General features: G+C 35.8%; 1 protein-coding gene across 3 annotated transcripts in view; it reads left to right on the top strand.

Annotated features, from left to right (window-relative positions):
• DICER1 (dicer 1, ribonuclease III) overlaps positions 1–27,734 on the top strand; it is a 66,382-nt gene that overhangs the window by 6,004 nt on the left and 32,644 nt on the right. For 2 of the 3 annotated variants that reach the window (XM_041414020.1, XM_041414174.1), the window contains exons 2-10: positions 11,602–11,667; positions 12,602–12,702; positions 20,017–20,209; positions 21,121–21,283; positions 21,693–21,823; positions 22,710–22,844; positions 23,606–23,766; positions 24,997–25,165; positions 27,261–27,733. In XM_041414020.1, the coding sequence (XP_041269954.1) occupies positions 20,066–20,209; positions 21,121–21,283; positions 21,693–21,823; positions 22,710–22,844; positions 23,606–23,766; positions 24,997–25,165; positions 27,261–27,733 (1,376 nt within the window). In that variant the 5' untranslated portion in view covers positions 11,602–11,667; positions 12,602–12,702; positions 20,017–20,065. The remainder of the gene's footprint in view (positions 1–11,601; positions 11,668–12,601; positions 12,703–20,016; positions 20,210–21,120; positions 21,284–21,692; positions 21,824–22,709; positions 22,845–23,605; positions 23,767–24,996; positions 25,166–27,260; position 27,734) is intronic. The other variant, XM_041414088.1, reaches the window with a different exon arrangement.

Here is a 27,734-nt window from a genome sequence, read left to right as displayed (position 1 = left end):
TGTTTTCTACCAGTTTAATAAACAGAGTCAGCGTGAATGGCAGAGACTGTAAGGGGGAAGTGACAGAAGCTTGTTACTGAGAGCCATGGGATTATCTTTGTATCTTTTTCATTATTTCTACAGTTACTGCCAGCAAGGTCTCATGGACTGCCTCACAATTTTTTACAACTTGTAAAAAAAAGCATGTGAGGAAAGTTTTTCCTTTCTTCATTGTTTCTAAAGAATATTGAACTCTATCAGCATTAGCCTCAGGATTTCACTGACACTGAAGAAAGATAGCAAGCTGTAAGTGACAGGGCAACAAGAAACTGTGTACTTTCAAAGATTATAAATCAAAAAATAAAAATATATCCAGGTATTTCCAGAAACGTATACCCAGTATGTCCGTAGGTTTATATAGCGAATAGATAAGTTGATTTGTTTACTGTGCAATCAGTCACAAAGGCTCAGAGTTAATTAAATCTTCCACTACAGAAGTGTGGCTATACCACCTACTGAGCGATTTGAAAGCAATGGGTTTGAGGCATGATGGGTGATGAAGCTCTGGAGGAGAAAGTGTATAGGTTTTAGGAAAGTAATGCATTTTTATCTTCAAGTATTTAATTGAAAAAAGGATTGGAAGAATGCCAAAGACATTTATGAGCTCCCTGGGTCTTTGAAAGACGTATGATCAGCTTCCAGGAGATGAGCAATTTTCCATGTTGTAATCCTTGCATAGTTAATGCTTTGCTATGTTGAAGTTAAGTTAAAGCGTCCTTGATTAATAGTAAGTTGTCTGGAGAATGGTTTTCTAATGACTATGTGTTGCCTAAACTGAATACAGGATGAGTTTTTAGTGACAGAATTCATGATTCATGTAAACTGTCTATTGACCAGTTTTTATCTCAGCTGATGAGAGTCTGTAAGGAATTATTGGACGATTTTAGGGCATAATGATGAAACAGGTGCTGGTTGCTTCCAGGCATTTGGAGTAGTATGCTACTAATGTATACATTGCCAGCTATTAGGAGTTGTTAAAACCTTTTATCTTTCATCCCCTTACTGCAGTCTGCTGCCTCTAGGTGTTTCCTCTGGCACCATTTAAATAATTTTGGATTACACAGGAAGAAGTTTTGGGTTTGGAATTTTTATTGCCCTTAGTGTAACACAGTTTAGCAGCAGTTGGCAGTAGAGAAGAGAAGCTGGTGTCTGATTTTAAATTGCACAGTCGAAAACCTGTTGAATCCAATTTCCTTGTTTTCTGTAATGAAGGTGTTCAAGTGGCTGTCAAAGTGGATGACAACCTCCTCCTCATGGCAGCTCTAATACTCCTCTGATCCATATCAACTACTTAATTCAGCTTGCTGAGCCAGTAGAAAACTTGCCTCGGCCAAGGAAAAAAATACCACTTGGTTATATTGTCCTGAACTGTTTTTCTCCCAGAAAACCAGACAGTCAAAGCTGTTAGAGAAGGGAAGGAGCAGTGACAGTGGGGTTCCTCCATTGAGCACTAGGTTGTCATCAGATTGTATCTACAGTCTCATGAAAACTAATCTCAAACTACTACTTCTCACCAATTAATTGAAATAATTGTACCATGTTTTTCTCGACTCTGTACTTTCTCACTTACTGTTAATAGCTGCTGTTATAAACAAGTGTGTTTATAACCCACAGTAATTTTGTGGGTTTGTGTATAAAAATCAGCTGTGGTAAATCCAGTAAAGGAACAAAGTGAGGGGAAAATTATGCTATGAAAATTAAATTATAAAACAATTGGATTTAACAACACTTCTTTAGCAAGTACTATTCTGAGATATGAACAGCTTTTTAATAAAAGTAACTATAATCAGCTCAGTAATCAAGATGGAACACTTAGACTAGCTATTAACTTGGAAAAGTCACATCTGAAGTTATGCCTAGATTAAAACCTCTCATTTTTGCCTAGTGGTAATTTGTAGTTGTGATCCCATAATTAGGAATCTGTGCAAGAAACTACTTAAAATTCTAGGTCTTATTTTCCTTTTTGCCTCAGATGTAGCCAGTGTATCTTCTAAGAGACACTAATACAATTAGATACAAATCAATGACTTCACTTAGTAAAATCAAGTTATTAAGTTTTATTAAAATTAATACTTTCCTCTGCCCAGTTTTCCATTCTTATGAAAGTGATGGAGTGAGATTTTTTTTTTTTAGATGATAGGTTCAAGGTCTCGGGTATAATTTATGAGCTTTAAACACTCTTCAAAGCTCAGTGTTTCCACTTTAGTGGGGGAAGGGGAAATCATTGTCCTAATTCAAAAGAAACAAATAAAGCCCCTAAAGCCAACCATCGTAGTCCCCAAACAGAACCACACAACTCTCTAGTTTGTTTACCATGAACCTTGTAGAGATTTGTAATCACTCACTTGAAGTCAGGGCTTTAGGACTCCACGCTATCCAGAGCAGAATTAGCTATATAATTATGTGAGAAGTTCAAAAGAAACAAGTTAGAGTAGTTGAGAGTGGTGGGTTGCTTTGCAAATCAGGAAAACTTTCTTGTTTGTTTGTTGGTTTGTTTGTTTTTTTCCCCACCCCATAAAGTTGCCTTCAAAGTAGAACCAGTAGAACTAGGGGTGTGTGGGCTTAACTCTTATATCCTGTTGGATTTAAAAGGTAAACAATGTTTACAGATTTTAGTTTACTGGTGTACTTCAGGAATATTGTTTGAGTGTATGTGTAATTTCATATGTGTATGTGTAAATTTTCATATGAAGTAGTAGCCAATGCTTAATGCCAGGATTGTTTTCAGTTAATGTTATGATATTGTCAAGAGGGTTAATTAAAAAGACAAAATCAGTAAACTTTAGATTATTTTAAAAAGTAAAAATTGGCATTCTAATTAGGGGGGTACATGATCACATACGTGCTACTCAAAACAGCAAACTTTTTCCTGTTAGGCACCTGAGGAGCATAGGCTGTGTCTTGGGCTCTGGTTTGACATGCATTTTAGATGGCATATCTGCCTAGGAAAAAACACAAACTTTTTCCCCCCAGGTCCTGGTATTTGTTGTTAACCATCATTGGAGGAAGCATTTCTGAAGTTCTATGGTAGAATGAATTAACAAGACTAATTCATCTAAGAAACAATTTATTCTGTGTGATTCTTTCATTCTGTTATGGTCTGACTCAGCGGTGGCCACAGATGACTTGGAAACAGTTGTGGGGGCAGCAGGTAGATGGAAGAGAGGGTAAGAGTGATGCTTTGGGTGTGGAACCATGCTGTAATAAATGTGTGGTAAGCCTTTGTTATACAGTGTTTTGTCTTGGTGTTGAGTGAAAATGAAAAAAAAAAGTGATAAAATGAAAAGAATCTTTCCTGTGCTTTGTTTACATCAGGAATTTATTTCTTCTCTGATTGTTTTAGAAAAATTTGACTGTACAACCAGCTACAGGTTTTTATGAGCATGTTTGAGAAAACTCAAATGAAATACCGATCTGGTAAAATGATGGGATGTAAAACCTCTGCACATGCCACGTGCTTAATCCTACTAAAAGAGGAGTAATAAGGTCACTCTTCTCAGTGACAGCTTGCTTATAAGGATTTAAGGCACTCTTCGTTTTCAATATACTTAATTGCTTTAGTTGATTAGTCTCAGTTTCTGTAACATCTCGTCTGTGCAGCAAGGTCAAAATAATTATTAACTTAAAATTTTAAAGGTGATGATTTTTATTTCAAAACTACTTTCCTATTACAAGTCTTAGAGGCCTATATGTTGGGTTTTGGGGTTTTCTTTGCTTTAGTGGTTTGGTAGTTTGTTTTTTTTTTTCACCAGTCTTAGTATGTATTTGAAGTAGCTTGAATTGCAAATTAGGAACTTATGAAAAGGTTCATTTCTTAAAATCATTAGTTAAAGAGAGGTGAGAGACTTCCTGTTCACGGTTGAGAAAGCAGTGCTGAGGAAGAAGAGGGAAATCTCCATTGAAAGTTAGGCATGTAATCTGTTTAAGTCATTCTGGAAGTCATCAATTATCTGCCTCTTTAGGCATCTTAATGCATCTATGTATGCCCTCTCAAATAAGCTGCTCGTTAGCTGATGAAAGCAAATGATTAGTCAATGAAATTGAAAGTCACTTGTATTTAAATATTTATTCTGAATAATTTCAACTTTTATTATTATAAATGTAATGTATTTGCATTAATTGAGTTATAAATTCTTTCCAAATACACCATTGTATTTAGGGGGAAAGTTGTTCTACATAATTCAGTATGAGAATTAATAAGCATAATGGTGTGATTACTGCAGTGTTGATGGCTGTGATGCTATTCTTCTAATTAGTCAGATGCCTGTGTTATGAATCAGCCTAAATGCTATCAATATGGATGCAGTAGTTTCTAAGGAAAACTATAAAAACACTATAAGCTCCCATCTAATACGGTAGTTTTGTAATAATCCTAGATGTAAGCTTTCCTAGTATAAATCTGTGATGTTTAGCACTATACGTCAAAATTAGGGACGTTAATGCCTCTAATTTAATTGGACTTGCTGTATTGGCATGTTAATGGTGGAGTAATTAACTTTAAAATGCTTGATTATTGCTTGTTGATAAAATAAATTATTTGGTATATGAAAACTTTTAGTAAGGTTTGGGAGTTCTTAGTGTTTTTTCTTTTTTTAAAATCTGAAATATCTCTGCTTTTCTAAATCTTTGATTGCATTCATGTCTTTTTTGGTTTGCTTCTAGAAACTTGCACCTTTCCTTTAGTTCCCTCATAACTAGGTTGAGTTCTTGGTTGGTTGCATGCTCCCAAGTGCTTCTTCTGATCCGGCCAGTCTGACTGTGTGTTCATTACAGCTGCCCTTCACTTCTGTGCTGTTTCATGAGTGTCTTCAGAGAGTCTGGGTTTGATTGACCTCTGGAGAAACGTAGTCTGACCTGCTGGAATTGGTCATCTGCAGGGTACTGGGAGAATAAATGAGGCTAAGAAAGTGCTTTTAATGCAGTACTCATGAATAAGTGAAAGAATTTATGCATGTGCAGAGCTGCCCAGACTGGAGGAGTGATGCAGTGATAACTGTGAGAGATTATATGTGAATTTGAGTTTCGTTTCCCCCATTTAGAATGGAGGAGATGTGTTTACTGCTTATCTCATTCTTCTGTCCTTTCCAGGCCATTCCTTGTCACCAGGAATGTACCTGCCAGGCTGTTACTGTGTTCTTCTGGTAGGTCTTACTATATCCCAGGTAGAAGCTGAGCACAGCAGCAGCACAAAGGGGAGGTAGTCCAGGCTCTGCCAGTGCAGCTGCCAGTCAGCCTCACAGAATGTGGCTGCATTTTTTTCTGAAAATTGAGAACTGTTGCATTAGGAAAACACCTCAGTTTTTGCTCATAGTTGCTTGATGTTGGTTACTTAATGTTGCTGCAATCAAGCCACTGTACATCTAATTAGATGATACCAGGCATAATAATTGGTGGTTTGGAAACATCGGTGCAAACTACAACTAATGTGGTAAGAACAGGAAGGAATTTCTTTTGCTTTGTATTTTCTGTTTTTTGATAACCAGGATTTGTGGAGCCAGTAATCCTGAATAAAGCAAAATCTGCAGTGTTGTTTTTAGACAGGAGTCTCTGTTCAAACTTGTATGTTTGTGTTCTGCTCTGAAAATGCAGTTCACAACTGACTGAATTACAGGACTGTCTGTTAATATTACAGGGGAAAGGAACTCTCTTCAGCTGATGGCTGTGGACTAGGGTCCTGTACATATGTGTGTCTTTTTTAATGTAATATTGAGTGAATAATATAAACAGGGACTGGAATTGAAACACATTTAGGAATATATTAATTCTGAATTGTGCTTAGCAGAAGAGTTAATTGACAGGTTTAGTACAATGTTAACTGAGTTATATTGTTTCCAGAACCCTTGTCAGAAACCCTCAGTTGCACCATTTATAGGGATTTATCTCCTTGGAAACATTATTTCTCAGGCCTGAGTAGTTTTAGATAATAATATAAAAAAATGGAATTAACAGTAATTTCATTTCTATTTCCTTCTAAATTGCCTCTATAATCATTAAATGAGTATTCAGTAAATACTATATCCAGTATTTACAACTTCTTTAATGTCTGGAACAATGCTGTCATTTGCATATCTGGGAATGCTTTTGTATATATACAGGAATAGCTGTCACTCCATTCTGGAAAATGAAAGGTAAAAAGTTACCTCCACCTTCATGCCTCCCCACTTTTTTTTTTTTTTTTTGGGTTAATGATTGTTGTATCAAAGCAACTTATTTCCGGTTTTAAAGCTTTTGTTAGCATTCAACAAGGAGGAACAACTTACATACATTTTTTTAACCCACATAGTTAAAAGTATCCATCACTATATGTTATGAGCAGATCTAATGTGGAAAATTGGATTAATACTGCACTGAACTGTAATGTACATTTGGCATAAGGGAAAGATGCCTATCAATATGCATTCAGAGAACTCTCTCATGGATACCTATTTTAGCTCAATTTATTCTTTTTTCATCTTGAATTTGTTCTACTGTGCAAGATTGATGGATAAATCAGGAATGGGTCTGTTTTCTGATTTGGATCTCTGCACTGCAAAGTTTAGAGGTGCTTTGTTGCACCAGGATTGAAGCTAGGGGACCTTTATGAACTGACTGGTTAAATCACCTCCTCTGTTAGCAGTGAAGTATGTTTGACCTTGTTCCAGCTGTCATGGTTGATCATAATATGAAAAGCTTTCAAAGAAGGAAAGAAAAGATAAAGCTTCTCAGTCAATATTTAGATGCCTATGACCCCACGTATTGGGGAAAAGAAGCTGTCCACATTACATTTTGTGGATCTTAAATATTTATATTTTTCAAATTCAGTTGGGATTCCATATTTACTCCTAAACCTAAGAATTTGATTTAAGGCATCTATTAAAAAAGAAGCTTTAATTGAAGATAAAAACCTTTGGATTTACTTAGCACAAGAGGAAGTCCTCAAATCTGTACAAATTGTTCCAGTTTTTCCCACCAATAGCTCAGGACTGACAGTACACAGAACAAACATGTCTTATTCTCAGAGGTATTTTTCACCACTTCACCTTAAATAAGGACTTCAGTTCTTCTATCACTACCTTTTTTGCCATGTAAATTGTTGAATATTTTTGATTCAGTATTGTGTCAGTTGTTTTGGAAGGTCAACAGTGCTACAGATAACCTGTGGTAGGAAATTGCTACACGAGGCTTGAAGCATTATACTGGTAAAATGTAATATTTATGGCTTCTCACCACTTTTGAACCACAGTGTGCAAATGTTTGCTTTATTGGACAATATTGAGAAATAAAGATTGCATTAAAAGATAAAAGTTGTTAATTGGTAAGAGCTGCTGAAGTCTCATGTTAATTTAAATGTAAAGTGTGTGTAAGAATGCTCATGTTCTAGTCTAAGCACATGTATTTACATAGAGGAGGGAAATAACTATATCTTCTCCACTTTGGAATTAAGTCAGATCATTTTACATGATGCGCATTTTTTCTGCTCATATCTTGTGTGAGAGCCCTTGCAACACCCTTGGTTTGCCACAGAGCATTTTCATAGGATTGTAGAATTCCATATGATTTAAGGAAAAGACTCCTAAAATCCAGCTGTCAATGTAAGACTGCCCAGTCCACACAAAACCATATCCCTAAGTGCCACATCTACACATTTTGTTGAACACCTCCAGGGGTGTTGACTCCACCTGGGTAGCATCTTCACCTTTACATATTCTTACATGTTCCAAAAGAAAGACAAACCCAACAACAGGCAAACAAAAAATGAAACAAAAAACAACAACCTAGTGGGCCTATGGAAATGTCTTGGAAGTTATTCACAGATTGTCCTTCAATAAAATAAAATCAAGTATAATTTTTGATTGTTGTGGGATTTTTTTCTCTCCTCTGGTGAATTCTGTGACAGCTGAGGAGCTTTGAATGTCTTCTAAATTTGGGAAGAAGAAAGTTTCTTTGTACTGCATATTTTTATGAATTTAATACTGACTTCATCCCAGCTTCACATTAAAGAAAATTCCAGTAGTGTGCCCACAAGTTCCTTTCAGGAAAAGGCCATGTGAAGACAAGTAGTGAACTGGTGAGAAGTCTTTTGTAGGATGAAATCAAAAAAAGAAAAAAACCATAAAATCTGGAGTAAATAATGTGCTAACCAACATATAGTACACATTTTAAGGTTGCACTAGAAAGAGTTGGTTTGATTCACCATTGATGGTGAATACTTTTTTGTTTTGTTTTGTTGGTGGATTTTTTTTTGAAATTTGGGCTAGAATTTGAACGCTGGTTCTTGATATGGCTGACTGCAGTAGATGTGAACTCTCATTTTAGATTTGGTAGAAGTTTTAGAGCTCGATTTACAATCCAAGTGTCTGCTGGCCTTGCATCATACAATTACTGACTTCAGAGAAAGCCTTTTGTAATGTAGGGAACTTAGTAATTTTGGATGTTGTGGCACAGTGACAACTGTGAGCTGTTGAATACCCATGTTTCGAGGAGCTTGACTTTCAGCCCCATGCAGAGAAAGGGTTTATGTTTATGCAAATAATGGGATTGAAGTCTCCACATGGGGTTATAGTCATAGGGCAGCTGCTGCTTTTACTTATCCAAAGCAAGAATAATTAATGCTTTGGAACTGTACTTGCCTCACAGCTTGCCCCCAAATTGGGGAAGAGAGAAAGCCCTGCTCTAATGTCTGCTTAATTGCCTTCCTGTAGAAAGCCATAAGTGCCTGAAAAGCTTGAACATAACCTTTAAATTAACTAAATCATCACAAGTAAATAATTTGGTAGTCAAGTAAATGACCAAATGATAAATAAATTCACAGATAATGGTTAGTTATCCCTACCTGTGATACTGTTATAGTTACCCATAAATTAGAATCTACACATGGACCTGCAATTTTCCTATGCACTAAAAAACCCTGAAATATGTGGCATAATTTAATTCTAATTGCTGTTAAAAGTTATGTGTTTCAGAGTGTCCAGATGTATGGTTCAGATATTTTTATATTTAGAGAGCTGTGTGTCCTGAGTGTAGTTTTTTTTCCTGATTTTCATGAAGGCTTAGGTCCTTAGATGTCAGTGTTTTGCTTTCAAATTAATCTGAGGCAGTAGGGAGTCTGTACTATGGTTTCTGATGTAACATTATTATTTGTACCATAATAAACCAAAGAAAAATAGTTGAAGTATTAAGTTGCTGGAGTAACAAAAAGAAAAGGATACGTCCTGTTCTGTAGTCACCCCTTCCCTCTGCCCTTAGCTTCTGCAGCCAGCTGTGATCATAGAGGCAGGTTGCTAGCCCAGATGTACTTTTGCTTCCCAACCATAAATGCAGTTTTTACCTCACCCCCTAAAGATCATGCAGGACGTTGTTCGTGCTGGAATTCAGTTGTATTTGCCTAAAGATTGTTCACTAAATAAGTCAAGTGATTGTAAGAGTCTAGTTGCATAGAACTTACTACAAAATAACTTCATTTTCAAGTTGTTAACAGTTTGAATAATGATTTAATTGCTCTAGGGATTAGCTGTTTAATTTCAAATCGTCAAAGATGTTGAAGAGCAAGAACATTGATAGTCTTTCAGGTTCAGCCTGTTGCTTAGACTGTGACAGCAAGTGTTGTACTGTAAATTTCAGTTAACCTTTTTCTGACCATCCTTTTTTAATAGCAAGTTAGGTGTCATATGAATGTGATTATTTTCAGGGACTGAATTACAAACCCACGAAATAAAAACAAAACCTGTTGATATATTCTGTATTCTCTGATATATTTGGATACTTGGTTTTTGCATTAGTTGTGTTTCAGTAGCAAATAGCCAAGGTACTTGAAGATGTTGGCTGAGATTTGCAGAAGTAGCTTGTGGTTGCTTGCAGGTTTCTAGAGCGCTGGAGATTTGCAGAAGTGCCTGCTGTGTCACTTCTTGGAAGCTTCTCCTGATGTCTTTATAGGAGCCGATTTTTTTTTTGTTTTTTTGTTAATGATTTGAGTATTTATTGTGTTTGTGGTGTGTTTCGGAGGAGTGTCTGCTTACCTTAGAACTTTTTCCTTCTAGCTGTTGGTAAAATACGTGAATGTTGTGCTCTTAAAAGGTGACATTTAAAAAAAGGGGGAGCCTTGCTGTTTCATAGGAGACACTGACATTCCTAAAAATTAGGTTTCTAAAATGTCGCTAATTTTTCCTTTTTGTCTTTTTTTGCTTATTTTTAACAAGACCCTCAGAAACTATAGAGCAAAATAAAACTTTTTTTTTTTTTTTTTTTTTTCTTATGTGGTATAAAGTATTTTGGCGGCTGTGGCTGCAGCATGGGGGATGTTCAGCGCCGGGCAGCGCCAGGGGCAGGTGCCCGTGGCCCGCCGGGGAATGATCGCTCCAGGCTTTGTCTGAGTGGGTGCACCAGCGCCATTTAGATGCTAATGTGATAGACGCTGCTGTTTTGTGCTAGACCTTGACTGCATCTCAGGAATGTGGCCTGTCTGGTTTTAGGTTGGCATTCAAACGGCCTACTGTAATTCCTGCCGCCGATCCATTGATTCTAGCCCAGGTCTTCTGGCTTCCGTGTGCCGAAGGAAGCGGTTGTGCTGGTGGAGAATTAGATTTGTATTTTTCTTTGGTTCTCAGATCTTACCTGCTGGTCTCTGTGCTTTGTGTTTGCCATCTGCGATTTGGCAGTAAAGTAAATTTGCTCTGTTAAGCCACACATGCGGCAGTAGCTTTACTGACAAGGGTTGAACCTTTCTTTCTGCTGGTGTTTGCTTTTTGCTGGGGTATCCAAATGCTGCATTGTTCGCTTCAGCTTTTCTTGCAAATATATAGAGACAGGAGCATATTTCTATATTTTTATCGTGAATGTGGCAGTTTTCTGTTGTTAGGTTGTTTTCTGGTTCAGTGGAATTGAACCAGAAAACCATATACTGGTTCTTGTTGAACCATACTGGTTCTTGTTTAGAGGCAGTGAATAAATGAATAACCTAGACATAACAGGAACATGCTGTAATAAATCTAAGTTCTACTTACTACATCTTAGAAGCAATTTGCTGTATTTTGTGCTGAAAATAAAGGATATATTTATGTATGCTGCAAACACAAATTTTAAATGAAGCCCAGGGAATTAATTTTTTGTCAGTCTATTTTGTACATGAATGCAGTACCCATTAGATTTTCTGTGCTGCATTCCTTTTGTATTCCTGTAAAATAAAATAATAACTGTTTACTTTGTTTTCTGGAAAAACATACATTCTTTCAGATCTCTCTTAAATGTGTTGAATAATGATTTTCTTCTGGATTTCCCTACTCTGTTAGGTGAAACATACATGGGGCACAGGGGAGAAAAGCTGTGAATCTAGTTGGCCTTAGCTAGCCATTACTTCAGCAGATAAAACAAAACATGCAAATGTCTCCCGAGAGCTTAAGGCTGATCTTTCAGACACTGACTGTATCCCTAGCCATAAAGGGACATATGATAGTTAGATTTTTGAGGGACCATGTGCTCTTGCTTCAGAGCTAAATTTTAAAACGCAAGAAAGCAGACTACCACATGGCACCGTTGATTTTAATGGCAGTTCATGGTAAAATGCTCTCTCTTTATGTTACCTTTTAGGTTACCTAGGGTGAAACAAAATTACAGGATTGGAGACTCTGGAAAAGCTCAGCATCAGCGTTTGAGGTAAAAATGAACATACTGAACTAATCTTGGGAGTGTCCTCTTTGTTAACTTTATGGAATTGATTGGAGGAGAAATTTTCATCAAGATCCATTTTGTGGTTAAGTTTTCAGTATCGATTTTAAATAATTGGACTTCATAGTCTCTTTTTAGGTCTGGCAAAACTCACACTTCTAGGTGTATGTATTGTGTAAATTTTTTTATTGTACAGCTTTAAGAACACTCTAGATCTGCTGAAATATGGTATTTTTACTTTAAGTTGTAGTTTTACGTATGTGTGTATATTTATAATAATGTTCAGTATAAATATACCTGTATTTGGCTATTATATCTAGAAATTCGCTGTCATGAATTTGTATATTTTTGAATTTTACTTTTATGGTTAAATCACCATGTTAAGTGCACAGTATTTTTTCTTTTACTAAAAGGACTGGTTTATGTTGAGAGAAATAGGTGTTGCTTTTCCGTGAGTTGACTGTATTTCTTGGAGTTTTAAATTGAAATATTTTAAAGAAGCTTGAACTCTTGATTTTTTTTTTTTAATGCCTTAACTCAAATACTTGTGACTGGAAAAAGCAATACAATTATACAAACCATAGCAAAATTATACCAAGCGCTCTACTCATGTATTTCCCACATGGAATACTAATTAATGAAAGTAACCTGGAAATAGGACTGGGGAAGTATGTGCACATTTAAACTAAATTATCTTCTAAATTTTAGGTTCTGATAGTAAACTAAAATAATTCATGTTCAGAGTAAACCTAAAGGGTTTGTTTCTGTCAGCAAGTTGTGTTGTAGGCTTAACACATATAAATGTTTTTAAGCAACTGAATTACCACAATTAATTTTGCTGTTGTAGTTCCCTTTTCAAATAATTTTTATAGTTCATGGGTTTTTGCTCTTGTTTTTTTTTTTTTTTTTTTTTTTTTTTAAGAGTCAAGGCTTACAAATTATGTGATTACTCTACAAGCTGATATCATGATGTCAAAATGCAGTTCAGGAAGCATAAACACAGAGACTGCGGAAATTAAAACGGTAAGACTGTGCTTTGTGGTATGGGAAAAGCAGGTTTTGATGTGTCACTGCACTGTGTTCTCCTGTTTTATATTTAAAGATGCTTCAGAACCATAGAGTAAAGTAACTTCCATATGTGAGTTTATAGAAATTGACTGAATTTCTTTGGAAAGAAAAATGAAAGTAGCTACTTCATTTTATTCATAGAAGTTTAGATGTTTATCATGAAACTTTTGCTCTGATACTTCTTATGAAGCTGAATATGATTAGAAATCTATTCCGTTTTTTATAAGGATGTGTGTGTGCTTTTCTTGTGGATCTTATATTCAAATGTGGTTGTGTTAGTGAAATATGATCAGCTTTAAAAAAAAAAAAGAGTTGGCACAAGGGCTTAGAATTAGAATTGAATTCATATGTTGTTCCAGATAGGAGACACAAAGTAAATGGTAAGGAAAAGAAATGACAGGTAAATTAATGTCTTAGTTTCAATAGTATGCTTCAGTTTGAAATATGAGTTCAGCAAAAATAGGGGAAGAGGCTATCTGATTAAAACTACATAGCAGAAAAATGTGCTTTGATAACATAGGGAAGACAGAAATGTCTTTAGTTCTGCTGTGCTCACCTTGCCTTGCATCTTGGATCCATATACCTCATGTTTTATCTTTTGTCATCTGTGTTATGGAGGTGAAAGGAGTCTGCATAGCACCAGTTCTACACTGCTGATTAAGCAACTGCATAGTTAGGATTGTTGCACTGGCCTTGTACACGTAATTTTAAAAAATTAAAGTTCGTTCCAGAATCTGGCTGCAGGTGTGTATTCTTTAAAGCAGAGACATCCCCATTCTGAATGCCTCACATACTGGTATCACTAGAGACGTGCTACAAACCTGATTTTTGTTTTTACATTGTATTACTTTACTTGTAAATGTCCTGCAGCCTGTGTGTGTTATACTGATAAATATTGGCATAGTCCTTTTGCATTTGACTGTTCAGTGTGCAGCAGCACAACTTCTATGTGAATGATGACTTGGCTGGCTCTGTTGGTTGAGGTGGACTGATTGCAGCACAAAGTGTTTATTACACTTTTCCCCGAGTCTAGGTTTGGTCATACTGAACACTTTGCGGAGGACTTCAGGGGCTTTCTGAGTCTGCTAAGTGTCATGTTGTACTCCATTTCTCTCCTACAAGCAGACATTTAGGAGGTGTCTGCCAGGAATGTCACCTGTTAACTGGTGTACTGCTTGTAGAACTGCTTCAGGATCAGCTCATCCAAATGCAGAACCTCAATGTAACTTTTGGTTTAATAAGCTCGGTAATGAAACTTTTCCTGGATGACAGAAAGCAGCTGTTGTTGTGCTGGTATGCCTTGGTAGGCTATTAAAGAACAATGTTTGTCTGGTTAGGTATCAGAAGAATAGAATTCTTGTAGTCAAAATGAGTATTCACAAAGTATATTTCTGATTGTGCTAGGGAAACCAAGGAAGATGGTCCTTAAAGGAATACTTACATTTGAGCTTTGTAAGCATCTACATATTCCCTTCTTGGAAAGGAAAACATCTGAAATGCCTTCTTTTTTTTTCATTTAAGAATATTATAAGACTAAATTTAAAAATTGCTGTTAGGCAATGCATGGGATAAAGATCTTTAAAGGATGAGAGAGAAATAATGTCTCATAAGATATGGTCTGTGTTAAAGAGAGCACTATATAAAAGAGATTCATCTTACTGGGTAATATTGACAGTTGTCTGATGTTTGAGTTTTGGACTTCTTCTTTTTGGATATAAAACTGAGGGTGTTTGGTTTGGGATTCTTATGTTCTCTTAAGAGAACTAAAGTTGCAGGAGTAATATTAACAAAATAGGCCTCTTTTTCTGGAAGTAGTAGTGTGCTCTTCTGGGCTGTCACTGAAAAAGTCAAATCCTTTTAAAAAGTACACTTTTAAAAGAAAGCTTAGAAACCAGGCAACAGAAATACTGCAAGTTCACCTAAATTGATGCAAAACCAATTCTTGCCTGTGAATGCTTACAGTGTAAGTTGGTATGGAACATTCTCAGTGGCATTTTACATTTTGTTTATTAACATTTACATTCATTTTCTCTGTATTCCATATTTGTAATATTTTAAATTTTTTATTTTTATTTGGTCCTCCTTTACCCAAGTAAGAATTCTCTGTGTTAGATCATTCTGCAAGTTAATATTTCATGTAGCACTTGAACATAGAAAGTGCTATAAAGAAACTACATTCAGACTCTTCAAGTGTTCATGTAAGAGAATTTTCAAGCAGCAAGGTTCTATTAATATTTTTTTTTATAAATTGTGGTTTATTTAATTTAGAGTAAGTGGATTATTTTTACCTCTTGAGGCTAACTTGTTTTGTCTGATGCTGAGAATGCTTTTAGAGGATGAATTAAATATTGTAGGACAAAGGTGAAGTCCTAAATGATCAGAAATAATGTTTGTATCACAAGGATTATATTAGGTACAAATTTACGAATCAGTATAGAAAGCAAATTAAATACACTGCAAATGACAGTAAGAACTTTTTGTTGTTAATCGGAGATGATTATAGTTTTGCATTAACTTGTGTATACAGCACAAACTATGCTCACAAATGGTGGTAAAAACTTGAAAGTTGCATCCCCAGGACACTACTCTCTTCTCTTTCTACCTCAGTGCCATTCCATAAATGTTTTAAACTGTCCTCCAAGCAGGAGTGGATCCAGGATGTCTCATTCCAGGTGAAGCCTCTGGTTGGTTTGGCTTGTATTCCATAGTGCAGTAAACCTTGAAGTAAGCTTTTTGTGCACTGGAGGATGGCTTCAAATTGGATATAGTCATGTGACTGAAAAACCTACACCACAGTTCCAGATTTATTGGAGACTGGAAAAAATGCTATTGTATATTGTTGACTTCATTTCCAACATTGTATATTTTTCTGAAAAACAGTTCTTTAAATGATGGAATAAGGGGTTAATTTTAGCTTTGCAGTTACCATCTGTTCACACAAATGTACATTAAAATAAGGACGCTAGGTTGTGAATTCTGCTCTTAAAACTCTCAAGATTGGTGACCATGAAACTGGAACTTTGACTATTATTTAAGTAGAGCAAACAAGCTTGAGCCTTATCCAGCTTCTCTAACTTGTCTAGAGTCACAGGAAGTATGATTTGTTTCAGGTGTTCCTCACTCCAAATTCAGCTTCAGCAAGTTCTTAGAGTTTCTTGTTCCGTCAGATTTCAAAATAATGCAGTGGACAAAGATGGAACATCTTAGCAAGTATCTTTATTACCCAGCACTGGCTGAGCAAGACTAGTTTGGCTTTTTCTTATACTTCACTGTTAGCTAGTTTCATTATCTCATGTTCAGTTTTCTCTCCACAGATCTGAACATATGTGCTTACATCTCAAATGTTTTCAATTTAAAATATGTTCTTCAAATAGATGTGTTCTTTCCCTTTTTATTTCTAGATGATCCTGTTCTGCTTTTCTTTTATTGAAGAACTTGATATTTTTCCTTGCTATTGAAATAGAGACTCTAGAATGATACAATTACTGCATTATTCTGGCTTACTCCCATAATAATGTTGACATTGATCTTGTCAGATGTTATATACTTCCAATACAAATCATAGAAATGAGAGCCAGGACTAGGAAACCTTAGTACAGCAGAAAGAAACATTGATTTGGGAGGATAACTTTTTCTTTTTACCTGACTTTGCTTAAATTCCCTCTCCCTATATGTTCTTTCAAATATGTTGTGTCTCATGCAAACTCAGCCCAGGTATGATTGCAGTGGCACACAATGCTGTTTTGGTACACAGAAACCAAAGCTGTAGTTTAGAGTATATGTTTTTTCACAGCCTTTCCAGATCAAGCTGGACCCATATGTAAGCATAAATCCTCTTTCTTCTTACAGCAAGGTGGCTGTTATTAGGTGCATAGCAAAAGAAGTGAATTATTTCTAATATTGGATCCTGTTTTTTATTAGCAGCCTTTTAAAATAAGGTTGGTTTTCTCTCCTTAATTCCCTTCTGGTGTTGTGATATAGCTATTTTATATGTTCCCAAAGTTGTATTTGTCATTTGAAAAAGAAACAGATGACAGATGGAACAGTAAACAAAGAGGAGGAGCTTCTCATCTGAAGTGATTTATAAATAACTGAAGTGGCTGGGCTTATGTACAAGAACAATTGAGGAATCAGCTTCAGCTTTTACGATGGAAAATGTTTGGATATTTTTTCTCTAGTCCATTCTAGCAATTATTATGACAGTGTGGTCTCATGTTAAACAAAGCAAACATCAGTTGTTTTTCCCCAGTCGCCCTGTGCAAGTAGAGAAGCATGATTGAGACTGTTTCAGTGAAATACTACAGTCATGCAAAAGACCTTTGTGTTCTTCAGATACAGGGGATTTGAACTGTACAATCTTACAGGTTCGTTCCAACCCAAACCATTCCATGATTCTAAGGATTTTTTTGTCTGTTACCAACTCATGCTTCCACTCACTGGATACAGAAAGAGAAGCTAGATATATTAAAGGAGGGCTTCATGTGTAAGCTTGGAGAAGGGGGTGTTGGGGATGACACCTTTCCTCGCTTTTTTCCCTTCTTCCCTGTTTTCCTGTACCTGAGCTGTCAGTTCATACAAAAGCTTCTCTAAGGTTAGTGGTGCCCAGGGTTTTCTGATATTTTCTGCTGGTGTCTGCGGAAGACTCTGTGTCACTTTATTGTCCTTGCCATGTGACTATCAGTCACATACTGATAAACATCAAGTACATTTGATGTGTGAATGCTCAGTAGATCAGAATGTCAAGGATGATCAGATTGCTATGTGCAGCTGTATAACACCTAAACCATTCTAGGATGATTGTATCTTTCCTGCCAGCTGTATCCTGTAACCCAAAGCTTTTGAGTCCCAGTGGAGGAACAGCCACTAGTTCCAAGGGGCGAATGAACATCTTTGGCTGTGCCAGATTAGAATGCTCTATAAAACTATTACTATAGTTGCATTGTTAGAACCTGCATGCGTTCTCTGAAATGTATAGAAACAGTTTAAGAATCAACAGGAGCCTTTTTTTGTATTACAATTGCTATGAATAATGACATAATACTGATTTTGTGATTTGTGTAGACTGTAGTTCTTTATTTACAGCTAAATAAAGCAATATTGATCCATTTTATCTGTTTAGGTAATCTGAAATACTTGGGCTCAAATGGTAACTTATATTACAGGAGTGAAAAGTGAATGAGAAGGTTGCTGAGAGTTTGGAGATCATCCTAAAACAACTGTAAAAACATAGTGTCAGGCATGTTCTTTACTATATCCTGTGGAAATGCACATTTGTTCCTTTTGAGGTTTTTTTAAGATTTTAAGACATCTTTCTGGAATCTTCTCACTATGACAGTTTTGGTAACACCCAAATAAAAATATTGGACAATATTCCAGCGGTTATCGACACACTGTATATATTAAAGAGGGACATTTTTGATGAGGGGGGGAAGTATGTTTATTGCTGCTCCTAAACTCAGGAAGTTATATTAATTTTTTTTCACTAAGTAGCATTTACTACTGAATGTTTGTCTACAAAAGATAAATACGTTTTTACAATGGGGCTGCGTGTGTGTTATTTCAGCTTACACTGTCCTTCAGGGCTTCTCCTGCCACTTAAATGAATTGAGACAAAGCTTTATCTGACCACTTACTGTAAACTGAAATTACTTCTGACTCTGCAGGAGGAGTGATCCTGTAGTTCAATGTATTGCCTTTATTTTACAATATATACCTGAGATGGAAAGTGAGATCATCGGTTTAATCTCTTTATTCAGAGCTTCCTATAATTATTTAATACTAGTTTAATATCAGTGTCTAGACATGGTCCAGATTATGATATTTAATTTGAAAATATTAACATAGAACAACAGTGTTGGAACAAATCTAAATGAATACTTAATTACAGAATTACATAATTACTCGGGTTGGAAGGGACCTCTGGAAATCTAGTCAGTGCCCTGTTTTTGATTTAATTTTACTGCTTCTTTTTTTTACTCACTCTCTTCAGTTATTTCTGATAACCATTACTGGTTCCCTCTTAGATAGAGTATTATACTTGTCTTACTTATTTTTCTTCCTTACTGCACATTTGCAAAGCTTTAGTAACTTTCTTATTGTATAGAAAACAAGAACATTTCAATGTGATAAAATGAGAATTAGCTTTTTCTCGTGCCTTTTTAATGAATTATTAAGTATGAATTCATCATCTATTTTATGCATTTCTCCACACATATTGATGCTAAAATTAATATAGAGCTTGTAGGAATTTGAGAAAAACTAACTTTTGCAGATACTGGTTTCTTAATAGGGTATGCATCCAATTTAAGGAGGGAGTATTCAAAATTTCTTAGATTTCACATAGTATGTTTCTGTATGCTTCAATATTTTTCTGTATCATGAGGCCATAATCACTTTCTCAGGCTAAAGGTTTTTACGTTGTGGGGTTTGTTTGTTTTAGTTGGTGATTTTTTTTGTTGAGTCTTGTTTGTTGTAACTTTGATCATTCCTGACAAATAGCAGATGTTTTTAACACACACACACACACACACCCCAATGATGAGACTTCATAGCCTCAGAAGGAAAGTGTTCTGCAGTGCTCAATTGTCATGAAGTTCCAAATGCTTTGTTTATGAATTACAATGTCTTTATGGAAGTTGGTGGTAAACCTGGTAAGGATCCCATTCTCTTTTAGTCCTTACTAGAGTCATTAGCAATTATCAGTAATGCTTCTGCCAGTTCTTAAAAAGATAATCTAATCAGAATCTGATGATTTGAAAATATTGACATTCTTGCGTAGTTTCTGTTCTTTTCCTAGCAATTAGAATAATATTCCTGTGTATTTAAAGCTTTAATTTGTCAAAGGCCTTTTTGGTTGGAAAGAAAAATAGAAAATCTGATACTTGTGCCTGTGCTGTAAATTTCAGTGTTTTTCTTTCCTGAGTTAAAGCTAAGATAGCTTTACTTTTTAAAGCTTAAATTTAAAATGAAATTCTGTCAGCCCATACGTGGAACTTCATATTAAAATGTATGTGTGTAAATCCAAATGCCTGTGTTGAGCATTGTCCTGTAAAGTACAGCTCCTTTTGAATTTCTGGGGTACTTTGATAAGCACACATCTTCAAGGGGAGAAGTGCCTGTAAATTTAAACTTAACATTTTCTGCTGAAAATAGTATGAGAAAAAATACTTCTGCAAGTAAAATCAAGTAATGTCCTTTTCTTGACAAAAATTTTCTCTTATTGCTTGAGATTGCGAGTATATCTAATACCGTTTCATTTTCTTCTCATAGTAGGCTGTGCTGGAACAAAAATGCAATGAAAGAAACACTGGATGAATGAATGAAAAGCCCTGCTTTGCAATCCCTCAGCATGGCGGGACTGCAGCTCATGACCCCTGCTTCCTCCCCAATGGGTCCATTTTTTGGACTACCATGGCAACAAGAAGCAATTCATGATAACATTTACACGCCAAGAAAATATCAGGTACTAGTGATAGTGCTAACACAGTGACATCAAAAAAAGTACAATTAAATCCATTAATTAATGGAAAAAGAACAAGAGCAAGTGGATAATGTGCTGTGATGCAGACTGTCAGGACATGTGTCTCTCAGCTCCACCTGTTGGGAGCTAATTTTTTGGTTTGGCTTTGTTTGGCATTTGTTACATCCTCCCTTGCCTCTTCTCAGTTTGCTCTAACAAGCAGGACAGCTTTTAAGTGGAGTGTTCTCCTGCCACTCTCTGCAGAAGGCTGCTAGGGGCAAATAAACTGTGCCTCTTAATTGAATTTATACATCATGTTTCCTTCAACCTCTCACTTTGTCTTCCACATGGTATACTAATTTTGATTTTTGGTTCACATCCTGCTCAAAGCAGCCCTTTAAAGTCAGAGACCCCATCAGGGTACTCTGATTTTTCACTTCAAGGAAAACTGAGTTCTAGAATACCAGTACTTTTACACTGCAGAGGTGCCCAGAAGCATTTTGTTAGCATTAATAAGAAACTTGGATCACCTTCAGCTAGTCTACTTGCTTATTGTGCTGAATTGATGTATGCATTAGATTTAAAAGCTGTAGTTTCTTTCTTCATTCCATGTATGTAGCAACAGAATAATCTGTTAAAAAGATAAACTCAGAAAGCTACCTGAGAGTATATTGTGGTATTGAAGGATTTTAGATTTAAAAGCTGGACTATATATAGTGTGTTAACATTTATGAAGGATTGTGAGAATACGTTGTTATGAGAGAGATGTGTTAATTATATGGCACTTGAAAGATTTCAAGTGATACTATTGACTTGTACTTGTCTATAGTTTATTTATCACTTTTGGTTTTTTTTTTTGTCGGCTTTTTCACTGCATTACTGCAAGTAAGGACATTCTTATTTTTTAAACCTAGGTTGAACTGCTTGAAGCAGCTTTGGATCATAATACAATAGTCTGCTTAAACACTGGCTCAGGGAAGACTTTTATTGCAGTACTACTCACTAAAGAGCTGTCCTATCAGATCAGGGGAGATTTCAACAAAAATGGAAAAAGAACTGTGTTCTTGGTCAACTCGGGTAAGAGGAAATGTTCCTAAACACACTGCTAATACTTCCATGGAATGTTTTGTAACAGAAGTTCCTTGAAAACCAAGTTGGGAGAATCTTCTGTGTAAAGCCTTCAACAGCAAGGATGTGATACCTTTCATCTTTTGCTTCATTGTCTGTTTAATGTAATCTGTTTATATATATAACATGTTCTGTTTTCTAGTTTAAAGTTAAGACATTGAATCTGAAGTGCAATTTAGTTAGCAATCTATTTCCTTGATGTGGTTCTCAGTAGAGGCAGTTGCCATCTACACTTGGTTTAACATTAGTCTAAGCTAAAGAACACGTGAAATGTCGTGCTAGGTTATAGGACACACATCTTATAAATTGAAGTATGACAAGACCTTTATGTAAATGAGATTTTTTTCTTTTCCTTAAGCAAATCAAGTTGCTCAACAAGTGTCAGCTGTCAGGACACATTCAGACCTTAAAGTGGGAGAGTATTCGAGTTTGGAGATAACTGAATCATGGACAAAAGAAAAATGGAGTCAGGAATTCTCTAAGCATCAGGTAATGTATTAAGTAAAAACTAAAAGCATACAGAGAGTCAGATTGGATCAAAAGTGATTCCTTCCGATTATGCATTCAGTCTTCTTTAGAAAGAAATCCAGCATATTGGTATATTTGTATGTTAATTTTGAGGCAAATATATGTAGGTGTTTTCAGGTTGTTTTTAGAAAGCCATCCTCTAAGTCCTTTATTTTCAACCTCTCTGACTTGTTCATTAGGTTGATTGCAGAAGAAATTTTAAATGCTTTAAATGATGTTAATTTTTTTTTTAATGTTTGGGTTTTGGGGTTTACTTTCTGGTGATTAGTAATGTTTTATTGAATATGTCTGAGGAATTCTGACAGAAGAAAGTGTTACTATACTTAGTGAAGTTCAAAGTGAGTGTAAAAACGATACAATTTTATCAACAAACTCAATTTTTGTTAGTGTACAAGAAATAAGCTTTTTCTTCAAAAATAATTCTGATAATGTCCTGCTTATGTTACAGCTGCAGATAGTTAAGAGCTTATGGAGAGCTACCTTTCTTGCTGGAGACATGATAGTGGGACACATACAAGGACACTAACTTAATTTATTAGGATTATTTAATGGTACTTGTTCTGTGTGGTCTGGTTGCTGTTGAGATTGTCTGTTATATTCATTTTTTAACTAGGCATGTGCCTGGAGAGATACAGACACATATATAAATACACCCCCATTCAGAGACTGCTTTCTCCAGTAGAGAATGTTTTAGTCTCTATTGTCCTTACCTGGTGTAGGTATATCAATAGGGATTGATATTTGCCAATGCTGTCTCACAAGACCTGCAAAAAACTTTTCCTGCTTCACCTTGACCTCTGATAGCTTGTACTTTTCTTGTACTGACATTTTTTTCCTTTCAATCTAGGTTCTGGTTATGACATGTCATGTTGCTTTGACTGTTTTGAGGAATGAGTATTTATCCCTGTCAAATATTAATCTTCTGGTGTTTGATGAGTGCCATCTTGCAATCCAGGATCATCCATACCGTGAGATTATGAAGGTGCATTTATTGTGTGACTGTTTAATACACTTGGTTGAGGAAGAAAAGTCAGAGGGAGAGCTGGAGAATTGGAAACCATTTAAGGCAACTTTTGCTACCAAAAAAGATATTACTGGAACCAATGTTAGCATGTTCCTGGGACTGTGAAGTTACTGTATTGAGTTAAGACTTCAGTGTTACTATGTGGTAGAAGAATAGTGTATTTACTGTATTTTACAGTGGGGATTAAAAACAAATCCCTTTAACAGAGAAGCTAAATTTATTGAATTAGGGGAATTTTAAAAATTCATCAATAAAATATTTTAGTTAGGGAATGGGATATGCTAATCTGTTTTTATTACTTTTAAAAATGCTGATCTCTAAAGGTGTTACTGGGGCTCTTTCCAGATTATTATTGGCTCCCTGTCGTTTTTGGCTTATAAGTGAGAGATACCTGCATAATAAGTATCTTTCCAAATCTCTTTTCAAGTGTATGTGCCTTTTTATATGGTGTGGAAATATTATGTTACATATTAGTAGGTGTGACAAGAGTATTCTGTGTAGTGCTAACTGTTTCCATTTTTCCAAGTTGTAAATACTTACCTTTAAATCTGATGGCTGTTTAACTTCCACTCAGTAGAACAGAAAATATTAATTCAGTGTTTGGTTCCTTTTGCAACACCTGCTATTGAAATAAAAGTTTCCAGCCTAAGCATCGTAAATTTGTAGGTAGATTAACAGGATATCTTTTGTAAATAATTTAATTTGATTTGATTTCACAGATCTGTGAGGATTATCCATCATGTCCTCGAATTTTGGGATTAACAGCTTCCATTTTAAATGGGAAATGTGATCCTGCTGAGTTAGAGGAGAAGATCCAGAAACTGGAGAAAATTTTGAAGAGCAATGCTGAAACTGCAACTGATTTGGTGGTCTTGGACAGGTGTGTTTTATAATGATTGTTAGTAAATTAATGCCTGCATTTTCGTTTTGGTTAGAGGAATAAACCAGTAGCAATATTTAGTCTTCTAAATTTTAGAAGAGTTTGTGTGTATATGATGCTGATGTTCCATTTAGGGTGGAGATAGAATGTTAAATGGCTTTTGAGTATAAAGGCTGATTTGCCTTGGTAGGGGGAGATTTTCTGTTGTTAAAAAGCAAAACAAAAGATACAACAAAACAGATCCTCTAAGAAAAAAACCCAACCAAAAACAACGAAAACCCCTCAACACACCACCAAGCTAAAAACCTTTTACGGACATTTTTCGAAATACTTCTGAACTTTTAAAGTGCACTCTTTTGTGTATGCATCCAGTGTATGCCATAATGTAACTATTTAGGAAAATGTGGCAACATCCACAGTACAATGTGCTCTTAATGCAAGAGAAGTTGCCTTTTTTTTTTCTTTTCCCCCAAATGCATAGCCTGGGTTTTAAAGGCTAATGAAAGATAGAGGGAGATGAGAGGAGGAATAAAGACTTAAGTAACAGAACAAGTGAGTTACAGAATCTAGAATCATGTGAGTGTTGTTTAAAGTAAAGGTGGTGATAATGCAGTAACTTCTTGTAGGGGAAAGTAGCGCGAAATGATTGCTATGTAGCATGATTTCTTTGAGCACCTGTACTGTATTGTTGAGTTTCAAATAAAGTTAAAGGTTAAAAGTTATGGAACAGGTGCTTTATCCATGCATAAATGTTTTAAATGCATTTTTTTCACTTGTCTGAGCCATTTCCTTTTAAGAATTTCCTGCTGCCATTCAAGAATAATAATTACTTTACTTGTGTAAATGTATTTAGAGACATAAATTTACATTATGTAGGTTGGTTTTGTTTTGTATAGCAAGAGAGTGCACTATCGAAAAACAAGTAAAGATGTTGAAGGAATTAGAATTTGCTTAAATTTCCAATATTTGAAATGAGAATAGCAATATTAGCCTTCTTTTTAAGGGTGTATTAGAACAGTATCTAGAATTAAGTAGTTCAGTATTTTGGGAGGTGGAGGTTTTTCTGAAGTGTTTAACTGTATAATTTTTAATAATTATTGATTCGTGGTGGGGAAACAAATGTTCTTGAATACATATCATGTTGCTGTTGTGTTTGCTGTATGACCTTAAGAGCTGAAATAGTTCTGGCTTTCAGAAGCTGTCTTTAACTTGATCTTTGCCCTCATTAAGATATACTTCTCAGCCATGTGAGATTGTTGTAGACTGTGGACCATATACGGACAAAAGTGGGTTGTATGGAAGATTATTAAAGGAATTGGATGAAGCACTTGCTTTTCTAAATGACTGCAACATATCTGTACATTCAAAAGAAAGAGATTCTACCTTAATTTCTAAGCAGGTAAGGATATCAAGAAGTATGAGAAACCTGGGGAAAAGAAATCTTACTGCTGTTTTTCTTTGCCATGTATGTTACATAGGTAAAACCTCCTTAGCTAGCCATCCTTGATTATCTGAAGCAAAAAGACTTCTGATTTTTGTGTTCATTAACATGCAGTTGTTTCCATAAATGAGTGGGGCTTCAATGTCAAGCATTGATTAAAATTCCATTTAGTTTGACATTGAGGTTTGCTTAAATCACTAAAACAATTCTGCACCCTGATGTTGTAGGTCCTTATCTCTGAGGTCAAGAATCTGACATTTTCACAATCTCCTATGACCTTTGAATAATTCAGTACAGAAGAGGAAATAATGCTTCAGGAAGAATTTGGACTGTTCCCTGTTGTATTAAGATATGGTAAAGGCAGAATTTAGGCAAAAATTCCAGCCAGAGATGTACAGTGTCTGTAATTTATCTTAGAACAATGTTGAACTAGTGTCACACCTTGCTGGAATAGAATTTGAATCTCAAGTCTTGCTTGACTTTCTCTGTGTTTGCCCCTGTGTTGTCCTGACCTTTGGCAGAGGATGGTCCAGAAGGTGTGGAGTGTTTAGCAGGGACCTGTCACATAGGGGGTCCAGGTACCTTTTTTTAACTCTGCTTGGCCTTCCTGGTTTGAAATTGCTTGCTAAATTACAGCTGTGTAGGGATGTAAGTCTTTGAACAAGAAGTCAGTAGTGAGTCACTACTGTGACTATTCCTGTAATAATGCATGAGAAATTTGGAGAACATATTTCTTTCTTCAGCACAAAATATTCAAGTTTCCTTTGGCATTCTCAGAATCTGAAGAGTCTGACACTGTCTATAGAATATTATTTGTGCCAGAGGGAAAGATGGTACATAAGGCAGCCTATCACAGTGCTTGGGAATTGGAAGTCCCAGTTACTTTTGTGCTAAACTTAAACCATAATAGGCTTAAATACATAAGAAATGCTGGCTGGAGGCAATCTTCATGCCTTGCAGAGTCCAGAAGAGTGGATTAACTGCTCTACATCTAAAGTTTGTAACCCTCTGTGCTGCTTTTAAACCAGTAGCTCTCGGAGAAGATGGAGGCACCATATTAAGAAAAGAAATGAGTTTGAGGCTGAAGTGCTTTATGTCATGGCAGTATAGAGTATCACACCTCTGTATTGCAGTTACAACTAGTCTAGATAGTTTTGCCCTTGAGTCTTAGAACTAATAAGCTCCTCAGTGGCTAGGATAGCATCAAGAGGATGATAGCCTGTTCTTCTTTTTCCTCACAGAAGGAAAGGAAGAGAAATTAAAGCAGCACTTCAAAGCCAGTGTCCTGTTATGGTACCATTGTAGTTGTTCTGGTACAATATAGGGCATCCAAATGATAAGTCCTTTTAGTAGTGTTACCCCATTTCTGAATTCCTAGTTTATTAAGTCTGACAACTTCACTCTTCCAGAGGAAGCAACTTCTCATAAGATTATGATAGTACTCTAATGCCTATTCTGTTTCCTATGAGTGAGGATGTAGTTTTCTCCTTTTACTGTTCCACCCACACATACAAACCACTCTGTTCTGTTTTTCCTTCCAATGCATAGACTTCCTAAGGCTACTTTAAGGCCACCGTGCAACTTTCTGGTTATATACTTTTGAAACCCTGCCTGCTGTCAGTAGTAAATAAAGTAAAAATGCCCAGTGAAGTGTTTATTCTATTAGTTCTGTGTTATATAGTAACAATAAGAAGTTTTGCTTTGTTTATCTGGCTGCTTCATAAAGTATTCTTCTTTTTAGTATAAATTTAAAATTACAGTTCTACAAAATGGCCAAATTTTGATTAAGTTTGGGGTTTTTTGGAGATTCAGAAATGTACAGTTTGAAGTTGATTGGTAGTAATTTAAGGGGGAGGGGGGAACTTGTTCCATTAGAAACACAAAATTTTCCAAGGTCATCTAAATAACAAAAGCAGACTTCTGCATATTTTTAAGTAGAAAAATTGCCATAATCCTTACAAAGACTGTGCTGTAACAAAAAAAAGCCCCTAGCCTTAAATGAATAGTTCATGAATGTACTCTTTGAACTGATACTTGAATTCATTTGTTGTAGATATTGTCAGACTGTCGAGCTGTGTTGGTTGTTCTGGGACCGTGGTGTGCAGATAAGGTAGCTGGGATGATGGTGAGAGAGCTGCAGAAGTATATCAAACATGAACAAGAGGAGCTGCACAGGAAATTTTTATTGTTTACAGACACTTTCCTAAGGAAAATACATGCACTCTGTGAAGAGCACTTCTCGCCTGCCTCACTTGACCTGAAATTTGTGACCCCAAAAGTAATAAAGCTGCTTGAAATCTTGCGCAAATACAAACCATATGAACGGCAGCAGTTTGAAAGTGTTGAATGGTATAACAATAGGAATCAGGATAATTACGTATCTTGGAGTGATTCTGAAGATGATGATGAGGACGAAGAAATTGAGGAGAAAGAGAAGCCAGAGACTAATTTCCCATCTCCCTTTACTAATATTTTATGTGGAATTATTTTTGTGGAAAGAAGATACACAGCAGTTGTTCTAAATAGG

The sequence above is a fragment of the Onychostruthus taczanowskii genome, unplaced genomic scaffold (genome assembly GCF_017590055.1).
Source record: "Onychostruthus taczanowskii isolate IOZ18803 unplaced genomic scaffold, ASM1759005v1 scaffold1, whole genome shotgun sequence".
NCBI classification, from domain to species: Eukaryota; Metazoa; Chordata; class Aves; order Passeriformes; family Passeridae; genus Onychostruthus; species Onychostruthus taczanowskii.
Note: the sequence above shows the minus strand (reverse complement) of the source record. Positions and strands in the feature narration are given on the sequence as shown.